The following is a 15792-nucleotide window of genomic DNA, read 5'->3' as shown; positions in this document are numbered from 1 at the left end:
CAACAGCTCAAAATGATGAACATTTGATTGTATCGCAACTTCCAATTAAATAAAAAAGAAAATTCTTTATTGTATTCAATTATAAACGGTAGAATATTGTAATCATAAATAGTGCAATATTACAATTACAAACAGGAAAATATTACAATTATAATAATCATAAAGTTCTGAATGTTCAAACCAAGGCAATTTATTTAATTTTTCTTCAAATTGAATTTTTATTACAATAATTTTACGGCAGAATTTTTATAAACAGATTAACTTCAAAAGGTATCAATTTCAAATTTTATAAAATTGAAAAGAAATAAAATTTTGCAGAAGTTACAAATGCTTGCAGAATCAATTATTTACAAAAGAAATAAAATTCTTCGCAGAAATTCAATTCTGTTCAAAAATTTTAAAAAAATTCTAATCATGATTTAAATTATTATTTTTGTAAATAATAAAATTTTTCTCCAAAATTTATTTATTTTCAAAAATTTTGACAAAATTCTTAGTAAAATTTTAATTAACTTTTAAAAATATTTCTCAATTCAATGATTTTCAATATCTACTTTTTTGATAAAATTTTCCAAAATAATTCAATTATTTAAAAAAAACTTGTAATAAAATTCTACGCCAACATTTAGTTATTTTCATAAATGATAAAACTCATCGGAGAATTTTAATTATTTTTAATACAATTTTAAATCAATTCCTCGAAAAATGTAATTATTCTTAAAAATTTTGTTAAAATTCGTCGAAAGAATTCAATTATTTAAAAATTTGTTGATAAAATTCTTTATGGGAATTGATTATTTCTTAAAATTGAAACCTCTTCTATACAGAATTTTATCAAAAAATTTATAATTTGCGAATAATTTTATTGTTTATGGAAATAATTTAATTGTTTACAAGAATTCAATTTATATGTTTGAATGTAATTGAATTTCTTCGAAAAATTTTTTTATTTATAAAAATAATTGAAATCTTTGCGAAGGATTTTGTCAAAAATTTTGAAAGAATTAAACTTCTGATCACATTTTTATTATTTATGAAAATAATAAAATTCTTGTCAATAATTTTATTAAAATTTTTGAAAATAATTAAATTTCTCAGCATATTTTTATTATTTAGGAAAATAATTGAATTCTTAAGAAGAATTTTATGGAAATTTTGAATATAATCGAATTTCTGCGAAGAATTTTGTAATTTTTAAGAAAATAATTGAATTCTTGTCAAGAATTTAAAAACAATTTTTTTAAATAATTGAAATTCTGTAAAGAATTTTATTGAATTATTTTATTAAATAATGGAATTACTGTAAAGAATTTATTTAAAAATTTTTGAAAATAAAAAAGAATTCAATTATTTAAAATAAATTTTGTTAAAATTTTACTCAAACATTTAATTATTTTTATAAATAATAAAAATTCCACAGGAGTTCAATTATTTACAACAATTTTTATAAATTTTTTACAGAGATTCAATTATTTTCATAAGTAATAAAATTCTCTTTAGGAATTCAATTATTTTCAAAACTCATAAAATTCATCACTAAATTTCAATTATTTTTAATACAAATTTTAATCGAACTCCTCAAAAACCTAATTATTTTTAAAAATTTTGTTAAAATTCGTCGAAAGAATTCAATTATTTAAAAATTTGTTGATAAAATTCTTTATGAGAATTGAATTTTAAGAAACATTCAATTTTTCAATAAATTACTTTTTTGTATTTAAATAATTGAATTCTCGTGGAACTTTTTAATTAAAATTGATTTCTAAATAAATTTCAGTTAATATTTATTTATTCAATAATAATTATTTTTTTTCGTATTTAAATAATTTAATTCTCATAAAACTTTCTAATAAAAATTGATTTCTAAATAAATTTCAGTTAAAATTTTAGAAAATAATTGAATCAGAATATTAAAAGTATTATAGCTCTAATTTTTAGAAATAATTAAATTTTTTTAAAAATTTTTTGATGTTTTTATATTTTCTAATATATATTTAATTGAAGAATTTCCGAATAATTGAAATTTCATAAAATTGAATTGTAAAATAAATGTTTTTAAAAATTCTCAAAGAACTTTTTCAAAAATTATTAAAAATAATTCATTTAGAGAAGAATTTTAGTTGAAAATTTTAGAAGTTAATGATTTAATTGAATTGACAAAATTTGTAAATTAATGTAATAGAATATTTTTTTGAGTATCTTATAATTTTTAGAGTAAGTCAGAATATTCTTTAGACTCAGGGAAAGAGGCAAAATTTTGTCTGGAAATCAGGGAAAAACAAAATTAAATTTTTGTGGCAACCCTGATAGAATTAAACATATTTTGAATGATATATTTTTCTTAATTCACGACGCAATATTATTGCGAGAAAATTTTAATTCTAAGAAGAAATTAATAAATTTGAAACGTCAGAACTTGGGAACTTAAAAAATAGAAAAATTATGATTTTATTGTAATTTTTCATCTTGAAAAAAATTCAGATTTAGCTGGTATAAAAATACTAGTTCACTATCTTATTTCTTATTTAATTAATATGATAGCAGGAAAAGAAACACCAAAACTATATTATTTCCGGAAAGATAGCATTTTGTCGATAACCATAAAAGTCGACTTCTATTATTATTATTATTATTTGGTGTTATTATTAGCGTTAATTTCTAATGCAATTCGTCTCTTTTGCATATTCATAATTGTAAAGGTGTATAGTCTTTTTTTTCTCGATGTTATTAAACTCAAATGGAAAAATGATTGCCGATTGGAAGTGATATTATCAAAAGAAACGGTTGTAGTGTTTCCGTCAAGAAAGACAAATTAGTGATGTCATTTTACAAAAAAGGGTTATAGTAATGAAAAAACTGGATTCACAATATATTGATTAGCATTCAGAGCACAACAGAATCAGGATCAGAAATATATACACGTTGATTCATGGCCATTTATTGATTGGGACCTGTACTCTTATGAAACTGTTCTCGTTTCTTTTTGCCTCTTCGCTTATATATGTGTGTGTGTGTGTGTGTCGTTATAGGCGAAAATTAAAACTTTCAATTTGAAGAATTTATAAAATCATTAAATCATTATACAATTAGACGTTGATTCATTGATTGATTGTTGAGGAAGGAGAAAGAAAAACTAGTTTTCTTTCTTTTCACGGAAACTGTTGGTTAAAAATTATCGCTGTGACTTATTGTATTTAAGGGCGAAATCAATTCCCGAAATCTAAGAATAAAATTGTTTTATCCTTTCGCCTGTAAATAAATAATTATTTAATTTTGACAATTATTTGATTTTGAGAAATAATTGAATTTTTATGAATAGTGATAAAAATAAAGTTTCAATGGTCAGTTCCGTAATTATGTGTATGGTAAATTCAATTCGTTTGTATATGGAATAATTCAAAAATTCTTTTTAACACCTTGAACACAATGAAAGTTTTTGGCACAATGGAAATTTGTGTATAGTGAAATGAATAGGAATTTTGATTTCTTTTGACGGTATTATTTTGCGAAACGAAGAAATTCAGTTAGATGTTCCCTGACTGGAAACCTTGACGATAATTTTTTTCCTCTTCTTCTTTTTTAACGTGGGCGCTTTTGAATATTCAAAGTTTTTTTCCCAATGATGACTCGGTCATGTGGTCAATAATAAATAATGACAACGCACTTATAAATAAAATCTCAGTTACACGGCTTATTATTATATTTTTCCCTGCATTCTCTCTTCTTTCATTGTAATAAATTTTTATCAGGTTCGTTGTACATTTTGTTTCTACTTTCTAGTCAAGATTTACTTTTATGATAATTGTTTTAAGAGAAATAGAAGATTTTTTCTCGTTAAAATAAAGGATCTAGTGGATCTATTATCGTTTACGCTTTTTGGTGCGATGAAAATACTTTATAGAATGATGAATGATTTTTTTATGATAGTATCAAATTTATTGTGCACTTTGAAAAAATTATATTTTATTGTTGGGCTTTTCCTTCAAATAAATAAATAAATTGAAATAAAGAATCATATACTCTATTTTGTTTATATTGTATAAACCTTGCAGGACTCGAACTAGGACTGTAAATTCCGTAAAAGTCCGTAACTTTGCTTGAAGTAAGTAAAAGTCCGTTTTTTTTTAAAAAAAGGTCCATAAAGTTCGTAATTTGATTGAAAAAAGATGAAAAGTTCGTAAATTGTACGATATAATTTGGATAATTTTAAAGAAATTACAAATGATTGCAAAAATTCAATTATTTTCAAAAGTAATAAAATTCTTCGCAAAAATTTAATTATGTTCAATAAGTTTTTTAAATTCTCGTCAAAATTTCAATTATCTTTAGAAATAATTAAATTCCTCACCAAAATTCAATTATTTTCAAAAATTTTAATAAAATTTTTGGCAAAATTTCAATTACTTTCAAAAATTTTTCTGAATTCAATGATTTTCAATATTTATTTTAAATTTCTAATAAAACTTTCGAAAAGAATTCAATTATTAAAAAAATTTTTAATAAAATTCTACGCAAATATTTAATTATTTTCATAAAATAATAAAAATTTCACAGGAATTTCATTATTTACAAATTTTTTTTATAAATTTCTTCGCAATCATTTAATTATTTTCATAAATAATAAAAATTTTACTGGTATTCAATTATTTTCATAAATAATAAAATTCTTTTTAGGAATTCAATTCCTTAAAAATTTGTTGAAAATAATTGAATTCTTGTCAAAAAAATTTTTAAATATTTTTAAAATAGTTGAATTGTTTTTGTAAATAATAACATTTTTTTTACAGAGATTCAATTATTTTCATAAATAATAAAATTCTTTTTAGAAATTCAATTATTTTCAAAACTAATGAAACTCATCACTAAATTTTAATTATTTTTAATACAAATTTTAATCGTATTCCTCAAAAACCTAATTATTCTTAAAAATTTGATTAAAATTCGTTGAAAGAATTCAATTACTTAAAAATTTATTGTTAAAATTGTTTATGAGAATTTATTTTTAAGAATCATTCAATTTTTCAATAAATTATTTTTTTTGTATTTAAATAATTGAATTCTCGTAGAATTTTCTGATAAAAATTGATTTTCATTTCATAAAAATGATATTTCTGTTAAAATTTTGGATAATAATTGAATATTAAAAGCAATTATATTGTGAATTTTTAAAAATAATTGAATTTTGAAATTTATTTTTTTGGAAAAGTTTAATTGTATTTTTTTAATATTACATTAAGTTTTTATTTTCTAAAATTCTTTAATTGAAGAATTTCCGAATTGGTCCTTAAAGTCCGTAATTTTAAATTCTTTCACTGGTGCGAGCCCTGACCCTGCTTTTTGGTAATTCTGAATAAATTTCGTTTGATTCGATCTGAATAATAATAATTTGTTCAGTTTAATTAATTTTGTGTTCGAAGAAAGAATTTGGTTTTAATTATTGTTTCAAACAATTTTTTTTTCGAGTGTATGATGGTGTGGAAATTTTTTCACGGAAGAATATTAGAAAACTTTTTCTGTGTGTTGGAAGTATTTTGTCAATTTATTTCTTGATTTTGCATATAGTGATAAGAGGACGTTGCTCCAGTTTTATTACTTGAGTGTAGGTAAATTACCTGTATGAGAGTTAACCAGGTGATTCACTAACTTCGGACTATTTGTAATACATTAAAAGGTGTGGTTGATTTGCGTGAAATTGCGTAGGCTTTCTTATCAATTCTGAGTTTTGTCAGTCCCTTGTTCTTATTATTATAAACATGAGAGCACTTTCAATTCTTAGTTTTCTAATAAAAATCAAATCCGTTTATTACGGATGATTATTTGATTCAAATAATCGATTTCGAATTCAAGTTTATAATTTTTATTGTAATCGGTAATTTTCGAAGAACTTAAATTTAAACATTTAGAGACTTTATAATTTGTTTCTTAATGTATACGCAACGGAAAATTATTATAAAATTTCAATTCGAAGAAGAAATAAATAAGTTTGGTTCATTTGGACTTTCGGAATTTTTTTGGAACTTGTTATTTTATTATGAAACGATTTTGCGTGATGAGATCAAACGGAGTTTTTATTGCTTTTCTGATGTACAGAGAGAGAGAGAGAGAGAGAACTTGGAACTAAAAAATCAGTTTGTGATATTAAAGTCTTACTCTTGCTAACCAAAGTCCGTGTGTAACCTCCGTGACCATAAATCGTATATGGTTGGCCGAGTCATCGTTCGGTTGTCCTATAAAAAAATTCTCCTTCATCTTATATTGCTATATAGTTGAACCATTCGAATTGATCGATCAAAATCGCAGGGAAAATAATTCAAAACTGCTTTTTAGGGAAGATAATAATGTCGCAAATATTTCAATCTTGGTGTAAATTGAAATTTTCAGCTATTTTCGAACAGACTTTGCACCCAGAGAAATCGTATAATTTTCTTATTAAAACCAAGAAGTGGAAATTTATTTGTTACAAATAAACTTTATTTGATTTAAAATTTTAAATAAATTTTCTTCGGTTTAAATAGAAAGTTTCTTTCCGACAAGTAATCGTTTATTTGTGTCAAAAAATTTTATTTCGACGTATTTTTGGTTAAAAATAAAACATTCCTCTGGGTGCGAAAGTAAAACATGTTTCATGGAACTCGTTCTTCTTTTGCTTAATGATAATAGTAGTTTCTCCTCTCTTTTATTTTATTTTATTAAAATATTATTTTTATAAAAATATTTATATATACATTGTCCCTGGATTAATATCGTGTTGTTGTTTGGAAGGAGTCGTTGGTGTTGTTGTTGTTGTCGTCGTCGTCATCAGCGTGTGATATCGGAAAATCAGGATGACCGTGAACCATGTTCCTGACGACGAAGCACCATATTATAGTGTCAGACACAATCAGCAAATAATGAAAAAGAAAAGAGAATCAGGGAAAGGTTTAATTACGACCGTTTGTGCTGTCGTTTACGTAGCTTCCAAGGCGCGACGACGATTTGCGATAAGTATCCAGAAAACAAATTGGATTTCCTTTTACGGTCTCTTGACGAACAAAGGGCTCTTCAAAATGTAACTCCGGGATGTTTTGCCCCCCCCTCCCCCTCTTCCCCTGACGAAATTATTTTTCTATATTTGCATTTGGTTTCTTCTAATAAATTTGTTAATTTTTTATAATTTGGTTTTTCTACTTCTTCTTCTTCTTCATTTCGTTTATCCTTTAATTTTCATACTTTATAAACGAAAACTTTTAAAAAATTGTTTTATTCTTTTCATTTTGCGAAAAAAACGTGTCGATAGTAAGAATTAAACTTCAAAAATTCTAAGAATTTTTTCACAATAATTCAATAGTTTTTGCAAATATTGAAATTCTTGGCTGAAATTAAATTTTTTTCCATATCTACTAATCTCAACGGAATAGAATTATTTTCCTAAATAATAAAATTCAAAAATTCGGGAACCTTATTATTTTTTATTTTATTTCCTTTAAATTTAATTAGTATTTATATTATTTTATTACTTTTATATTTTATTATTGTATACAATAATAAAAATAATAAAATAATATAAAATATTAATTAATACCGGTGAAAAATAATTTCCGTTTTAAAAAAGAACGTTGCTAATTAATGAATATACTTTTTTTGATGAAAATTTATAATTATAATTAAATGAGTATTTGCAAGTACATATAGTGTAGAAGATAAGGTTGGTAAATCATATTTAATTAAGGAAGCTGCACTGTGTGAAATATTTAGTTCTTTTACCTGACGAATTTCTCTCCGGTATTTTATAAATAAATATAGTAATATATAGGTTTTTATTTGGGAAGTCGAGGTAATCCATAATGTGGGTGTCGGATAAAAATATCTCTCGAGAATAAGAAAAGAGAACGGGCCTGGTGTATGAAGTTTATTTTGATTGTCGAGGTCAAGAGACCCCTTTTACATATTGTATATATATATATACATATAGGACCCTTAGATTGGCTCCCTCGTTAAGGTCGAGGTCAATCGTTATCCTCGATAGTCTCCTCTCCGCATCGGGTCGTCGTTCTCACTAAGTGTCGAGCATCCTCCATCAAGGATGAATTCGTTATGGATCATCGTTTCATCATAAAATTTATAATTTCAGTTGTGAAAATTTTTTTCGCCTACATATCTCTCTCTCTCTCTTTCTCTTTTTCTCTCTGGTGCTCTTTTTTTCTTTCTCTTTTTCTTTTGTCGATTTTTGATGCTCTTTTATAACATAAATTTAGAGAATGAATATGTATTGAATATGTATTGTTATTGTATTGTTATAATATGAATATGTATTGTTAATTTTTAGAAATAATTATTCAATTCAAATAAATTATATTTGGTTTAAATAAAATTTTTCTCTGAAAATTAGAAATCGAATAACAAGTTGTGGATGCTGCGTAAGTGATTTCTGTGTCTAGAGTTGAGAGATAATTTTTGCAAAAGTAGAGAGGGGGATGTATGTGCGACTGAAATGAAGGAGAAGAGGAGGCGGTTGTTGGTTGCACTAATTATTCATTAAATCGACCAATACGCATTCATTTCATGTTTAAAATCCCGTCTTTTATCCTTCGCACGTTATGGCAAATTTTTCCTTCTTCTCCGCGTCTTTATACACTATAAGATAATTGCTTATCACTCTTGAAAAAGAAAAATAAATAAACATTAAATAAAGTCAGGGCAACACGTTGACATACTCAAGTCTCGGATTTTTTTTCCACAATTTTTATTATTCTCATTATCGTCATCAACTTTATTAATATCATTCTTCTCTCCTCTTCGTCTATATATTGATAAATTGTAGTTTTACACTTTATTCAACTGGTTGCAATTTATTTATTATCGAAAAGTTCGACTTGACATTAAATTATTATTATTGGTGAATATTGTTGAAAATTTAAATAAAAGTTTAGTCAGATAACTAATTTTATTAAACTAAATTCATTTAACTATCAAAAATTTAGTTTACACGATATATAAATAAATAAACTTCATTTAGTTCTAAATAAATAATGAATAAATAATAATTATACTTAATAAATTTAATAACTAAATAATATTTATAATTATAATTTAATAAAATTTAATAAAAAAATAGTGAATAAATAATATTAACTAGTTAGATGAAATTTTATTTGTGGATTCTTAATATATTAATTTAAATAATTTGTAGGCCAGTTTTTCCACAATTGTTTGTTTATTAACTTATGTTATTAAAACAACGTTTCGGTAGTAACCACTACCCTTATCAAGTTTAAATTAAAAGCAATAAAGCATTGTCAAGAAAATAATTAAGTTTTTGTAAAATAAAGTATTTTAAATATTATATCATTTTCGTTCAATTAATAAAATTTTTTTTTTTTTTTTTTTTTTTTTAAAAAAATTTTATTAATTGAACGAAAATGATATAATATTTAAAATACTTTATTTTACAAAAACTTAATTATTTTCTTGACAATGCTTTATTGCTTTTAATTTAAACTTGATAAGGGTAGTGGTTACTACCGAAACGTTGTTTTAATAACATAAGTTAATAAACAAACAATTGTGGAAAAACTGGCCTACAAATTATTTAAATTAATAATATTAACAACAACTAATAATTATTTACTAATAAATTTTTAGTTAACTAAATTGTATTTAACCAGTTGAAATTGAGTTTAAACGCAATTTAATTAAATAAGACCTGTGTTAATTAACGTTTTCATTAAATTAAACATTCAGTTAATGTAATCGATAAATAAGTTTATTTTCTATATAATTAGGGGTATAATTTAATTAAAATATTAAAATTATTTTAAGAATGCCATTTTATGGGCGTAATTTCCTATAAATTGTAGTAGTGAAATACATAATCACGAATTAAAATTTATTACACAGATTTGTTTTAAAATGAAATTTGCAATTATTTGGTCATTTGAATATCTTTATGGTTCTTTGTCTTTGCTTTTGGAATTTTATGGTATCATTTCCATTAGAGCTTCTTTTATTAACTACCAATATTTTTCCTCTCATAAAATCATAAATGATAATCATTTATGGTCAAATAAATTGAGATTGATAATTTGGATCAGTGACAATTTTACTATTTAAACAATTAAAAGTTACATTTAAATTGAAATTACAATTTTGTCGTTAAAAAACACGTTCTCTATGAATATGAATTAATTATAAAAATAAAGAATAACTAATTCTGTAGTAAAAAGTCGGTCAAATAGTAATATTTTTAGTAATAAATAAATTCTTGGACGAAATTCAATTATTTTCAAGGAATTTTAATAGAATTCATTGTAAATTCAATTATTTTTATATAATTAACAAAATTTATTACAAGAATTTAATTTACCTTCAAAATTAATTTGCAGAAATTTAATTATATTCAAAAGGTCTAAAAAATTGTCAAGATTGAAATTATTTTTATAAATGAATAGCAACATTAAATTTAGGGGAGCACAAAATGATTTTTCTTTTAAATCCGAATTAATAGAATTAAATTTAATACCGTTAAAATTTGCATATTCAATTAAAATATATTTATTTCGTATCAATTTTACAAATTAAATTAAAATTACGCAAAAAAAGATAGAGCTAGGCGAGTCTTCAATAATACGCTCAGGTGGACCCAGCTGTTTAAAGTACACCCAGCGATGGGCAGCGTATTTGGCGTAGGTTTGTAAATTTAAAATTTATTCAGGAGACAATAGAATAGTACGCTTAGGTGGACCCTGCTGATGCACACTCAGCGATGGGCAGCGTATTTGGCGTAATTTATAGTAGGTTTCGTGAAATTAAAATTAATTCAGGCGACCATAATACGCTCAGGTGGACCCAGCTGTTTAAAGTACACCCAGCGATGGGCAGCGTATTTGGCGTAATTTATAGAAAGGTTTCGTGAATTTAAAATTAATTCAGGCGACAATAGGCAACAATACGCTCAGGTGGACCCAGCTGATGTACACCCAGCGATGGGCAGCGTATTTGGCGTAATTTATAGTAGGTTTGTAAATTTAAAATTTATTCAGGAGACAATAGAATAGTACGCTTAGGTGGGCCCAGCTGATGTACACCCAGCGATGGGCAGCGTATTTGGCGTAATTTAAAGATAGGTTTCGTGAAATTAAAATTTATTTAGAAGACAATAGAATAATACGCTCAGGTGGACCCAGCTGTTTAAAGTACACCCAGCGATGGGAAGCGTATTTGGCGTAATTTATAGATAGATTTCGTTAAATTAAAATTATTTCAGACGACAAAGAATAATACGCTCAGGTGGACCCAGCTGTTTAAAGTACACCCAGCGAAGGGAAGCGTATTTGGCGTAAATTATAGATAGGTTTCGTGAAATTAAAATTAATTCAGGCGACCATAATAATACGCTCAGGTGGACACAGCTGTTTAAAGTACACCCAGCGATGGGCAGCGTGTTTGGCGTAATTTATAGTAGGTTTCGTGAAATTAAAATTAATTCAGGCGACCATAATACGCTCAGGTGGACCCAGCTATTTAATGTACACCCAGCGATGGGCAGCGTATTTGGCGTAATTTATAGAAAGGTTTCGTGAATTTAAAATTAATTCAGGCGACAATAGGCAACAATACGCTCAGGTGGACCCAGCTGATGTACACCCAGCGATGGGCAGCGTATTTGGCCTAATTTATAGTAGGTTTGTAAATTTAAAATTTATTCAGGAGACAATAGAATAGTACGCTTAGGTGGGCCCAGCTGATGTACACCCAGCGATGGGCAGCGTATTTGGCGTAATTTATAGTAGGTTTCGTGAAATTAAAATTAATTCAGGCGACAATACGCTCAGGTGGACCCAGCTGATGTACACCCAGCGATGGGCAGCGTATTTGGCGTAATTTATAGTAGGTTTGTAAATTTAAATTTATTCAGGAGACATTAGAATAGTACGCTTAGGTGGGCCCAGCTAATGTACACCCAGCGATGGGCAGTGTATTTGGCGTAATTTATAGTAGGTTTCGTGAAATTAAAATTAATTCAGGCGACCATAATAATGCGCTCAGGTGGACCCAGCTGTTTAATGTACACCCAGCGATGGGAAGCGTATTTTGCGTAATTTATAGATAGATTTCGTTAAATTAAAATTATTTCAGGCGACCATATTAATACGCTCAGGTGGACCCAGCTGTTTAATGGAAGCGTATTTGGCGTAATTTATAGATAGATTTCGTTAAATTAAAATTATTTCAGACGACAAAGAATAATACGCTCAGGTGGACCCAGCTGTTTAATGTACACCCAGCGATGGGAAGCGTATTTGGCGTAATTTATAGATAGATTTCGTTAAATTAAAATTATTTCAGACGACCATATTAATACGCTCAGGTGGACCCAGCTGTTTAATGTACACCCAGCGATGGGAAGCGTATTTGGCGTAATTTATAGATAGATTTCGTTAAATTAAAATTATTTCAGACGACAAAGAATAATACGCTCAGGTGGACCCAGCTGTTTAAAGTACACCCAGCGAAGGGAAGCGTATTTGGCGTAATTTATAGATAGGTTTCGTGAAATTAAAATGTATTTAGAAGACAATAGAATAATACGCTTAGGTGGACCCAGCTGTTTAATGTACACCCAGCGATGGGCAGCGTATTTGGCGTAGGTTTGTAAATTTAAAATTTATTCAGGAGACAATAGAATAGTACGCTTAGGTGGACCCAGCTGATGTACACCCAGCGATGGGCAGCGTATTTGGCGTAATTTATAGTAGGTTTCGTGAAATTAAAATTATTTCAGGCGACCATAATACGCTCAGGTGGACCCAGCTGTTTAATGTACACCCAGCGATGGGCAGCGTATTTGGCGTAATTTATAGAAAGGTTTCGTGAATTTAAAATTAATTCAGGCGACAATAGGCAACAATACGCTCAGGTGGACCCAGCTGATGTACACCCAGCGATGGGCAGCGAATTTGGCGTAATTTATAGTAGGTTTGTAAATTTAAAATTTATTCAGGAGACAATAGAATAGTACGCTCAGGTGGACCCAGCTGATGTACACCCAGCGATGGGCAGCTTATTTGGCGTAATTTATAGTAGGTTTCGTGAAATTAAAATTAATTCAGGCGACCATAATAATGCGCTCAGGTGGACCCAGCTGTTTAATGTACATCCAGCGATGGGAAGCGTATTTGGCGTAATTTATAGATAGATTTCGTTAAATTAAAATTATTTCAGGCGACCATAATAATACGCTCAGGTGGACCCAGCTGTTTAATGTACACCCAGCGATGGGCAGCGTATTTGGCGTAATTTATAGTAGGTTTGTAAATTTAAAATTTATTCATGAGACAATAGAATAGTACGCTTAGGTGGACCCAGCTGATGTACACCCAGTGATGGGCAGCGTATTTAGCGTGAATTATAGATAGGTTTCGTGAATTTAAAATTAATTCAGGCGACAATAGAATAATACGCTCAGGTGGACCCAGCTGTTTAATGTACACCTAGCGATGGGCAGCGTATTTTGCTTAATTCGTAGATAGACTTCGTGAAATTAAAATTAATTCAGGCGACCATAGAATAATACGCTCAGGCGGACCCGGCTGATGTACACCCAGCGATGGGAAAAGTTATTCGCGGAATTTTAGGATAGATTTCGCAAATTTTGACGGTAAATTAAATTTAATTCTTTTGGATGATTTTGTAACTTCGGACATGTTTTAAATTTCGGATAAAGTTAGGCCTGGAAGTCACGTCATAACACGCTCAGGTGGACCTGGTTGATGTAAACTCAGCGATAGGAAGCATATTTATCTTAATTTTAATATACGGTCAAATTAAAAATTTTTTATTAACTAAGGGATGGGCGACACATCAATAATATGCTTATAAATTCTAAACAGAAGAAAATATAATTTTTTTATTTTAATTACATTTTTTAGTGACAATTTTGTTTTCAAGTCGCTGGGGGAAATAAAATTAAAATAATGTTTGTGGCAACCTTGTTGATGCAGATATAGCAGTTTATTTGATTTAAATAAAGATGACTCGATACAAATAAATATTTATTAGTTTTAACAAAACTGAAAAAAATTTATTTGATTCAAATAATCAATTACTTGTCTGAAGACAAGTAATTGGTTATTTGGATCAAATAAATTTTTATTAGTGAACGATAAATAGGAAGAATTGAATAAACTTCGGTTCCGATTTTTGCGGATTCTTTTTTCAAGAGGAATCATAAATCAAAAATTAGATCATTAGGATATTACACCCAGAGAAATTGTGTATTTGTCTCAGAACCATCTAGACTTTTAGTTTATTTCGAATAAATACTATTTGGTTCAAATAAAATTTGCTCAAATTGTTTTATTTATGTCGAATAGAATTTTTATTTAAAAGAAATAAAAAGTAGTTGGTTCTGAGAAAAATATACGTTTATTTAACTCAAATAAAATATATTTGGTTTAAATAATATTTTTCTCTGGGTGTAGGATACTAGGATTTAGATATTAATTCAAAAATTAGAGAGAAAAGAAGAAATATATTTTTTTAATGATTTAGATTTAGATATTAATTGAAAAATTAGAGAGAATAGGAAAAGAATATTTTTTTTAATGATACAGTTCGCCTTTTGAATAGTTGCAGCGCTAAATTGAAAAAATTTTCTTGCTTTACCTACAACGACCCTCGTATAAACATTTATATGTGCATGTATATATACACTGAAAAAGACACGTCGAGTCAACCAACACAGACGAAATGTACGCGAGTATTGTACGACCTTTTATGGGTCGAACTTACCTTGATGTCCAAATGGGCGATATTTCTCTCGTGGAGGTAGGCAAGTCCTTCCACTAGCTGTCTGACAAAGTGGACCACGTCACCTTCGAGGGGCACCAAATCACCGTCTATCAGCGTTTGCAGGTCTCCGCCAGGTGCGCTGGGTAAAAAAAAGGAAAGAAAAAATCCATCAACAATTGCAATTGTATATATATATACATATATACTTGTATATTTATTATTGCACCGACATGTCATTGTTGTCGTTAAATTAAATGGCCAATTTCCAAATGGGCTTGGCTCTTGCACTTTTGGTATTATACTTCTCGCCGCGGTGTCTCTCTCTCTCAATGCAAATTTCTTTTTTTTCACCATTAAGCTAGGTCAGTTCTCCTCCCTTCCTTTTTTTTTATATATTGCCAATAACCTTTCTTGTATATGTTTCTCTACATCGAGAAAATAAACAGGGAATGCCAGACTTTAAATTCAATTTATTTATCTTTGTTGTTGTTTTTCAATTATTTTTTTTTTGTTTACTTTCCCTTTCTCGTATGAGCTATACATGCTTGGTATATAACTATAAATTTTCTTGAAAGTTATTTGAGTCGAAAGATTCGAAATAATTATTTGAAATGTTTTTTTGTCAGTTTTCGTATTGTATATGTTTGTGTGTGTGTGGGAAGAAAAGAAAATTCCGTCCTTGACTATGACTATGTTGCTTTAATTCACTGTATAGGAAAATAGTTGCGTCAACCTTAATTATTGCCACCGAGAGAAGTGTTCTCCACATGGTCATGGTCATGATCGTTGAATAAAATATGTATTTTATTTCCCTTTTGTATGAAATTTTTGTATTCGAGAAAGGAAGAGGAAAAAATTTCAATTGCGGTGGAAAAGTTAGTTTAGTGTAATTAAAAATGAGTGTAGATCTTGTTAGTCAGAAATGGTTTTACTTTAACTGAGAAATTATGGACTTTTTATAATCCGCTTTTTTTTAATTACACGGAGAGAAAATATATATTAAATTTTGTAAAAGTATTTTAC

General features: G+C 27.5%; 1 protein-coding gene across 1 annotated transcript in view; it reads right to left on the bottom strand.

The window, feature by feature from the left end:
* The window catches only part of LOC122501316 (serine/threonine-protein kinase dst2-like), an 81614-nt gene that overhangs the window by 37609 nt on the left and 28213 nt on the right, over positions 1-15792 (bottom strand). Inside the window, exon 4 of the mRNA XM_043610675.1 lies at positions 14770-14908. Within this exon, the coding sequence (XP_043466610.1) occupies positions 14770-14908 (139 nt within the window). The remainder of the gene's footprint in view (positions 1-14769; positions 14909-15792) is intronic.

The sequence above is a fragment of the Leptopilina heterotoma genome, unplaced genomic scaffold (genome assembly GCF_015476425.1).
Source record: "Leptopilina heterotoma isolate Lh14 unplaced genomic scaffold, ASM1547642v1 Lhet_209, whole genome shotgun sequence".
Lineage (NCBI taxonomy): Eukaryota > Metazoa > Arthropoda > Insecta > Hymenoptera > Figitidae > Leptopilina > Leptopilina heterotoma.
This window is presented reverse-complemented; position numbering and strand designations above follow the sequence as displayed.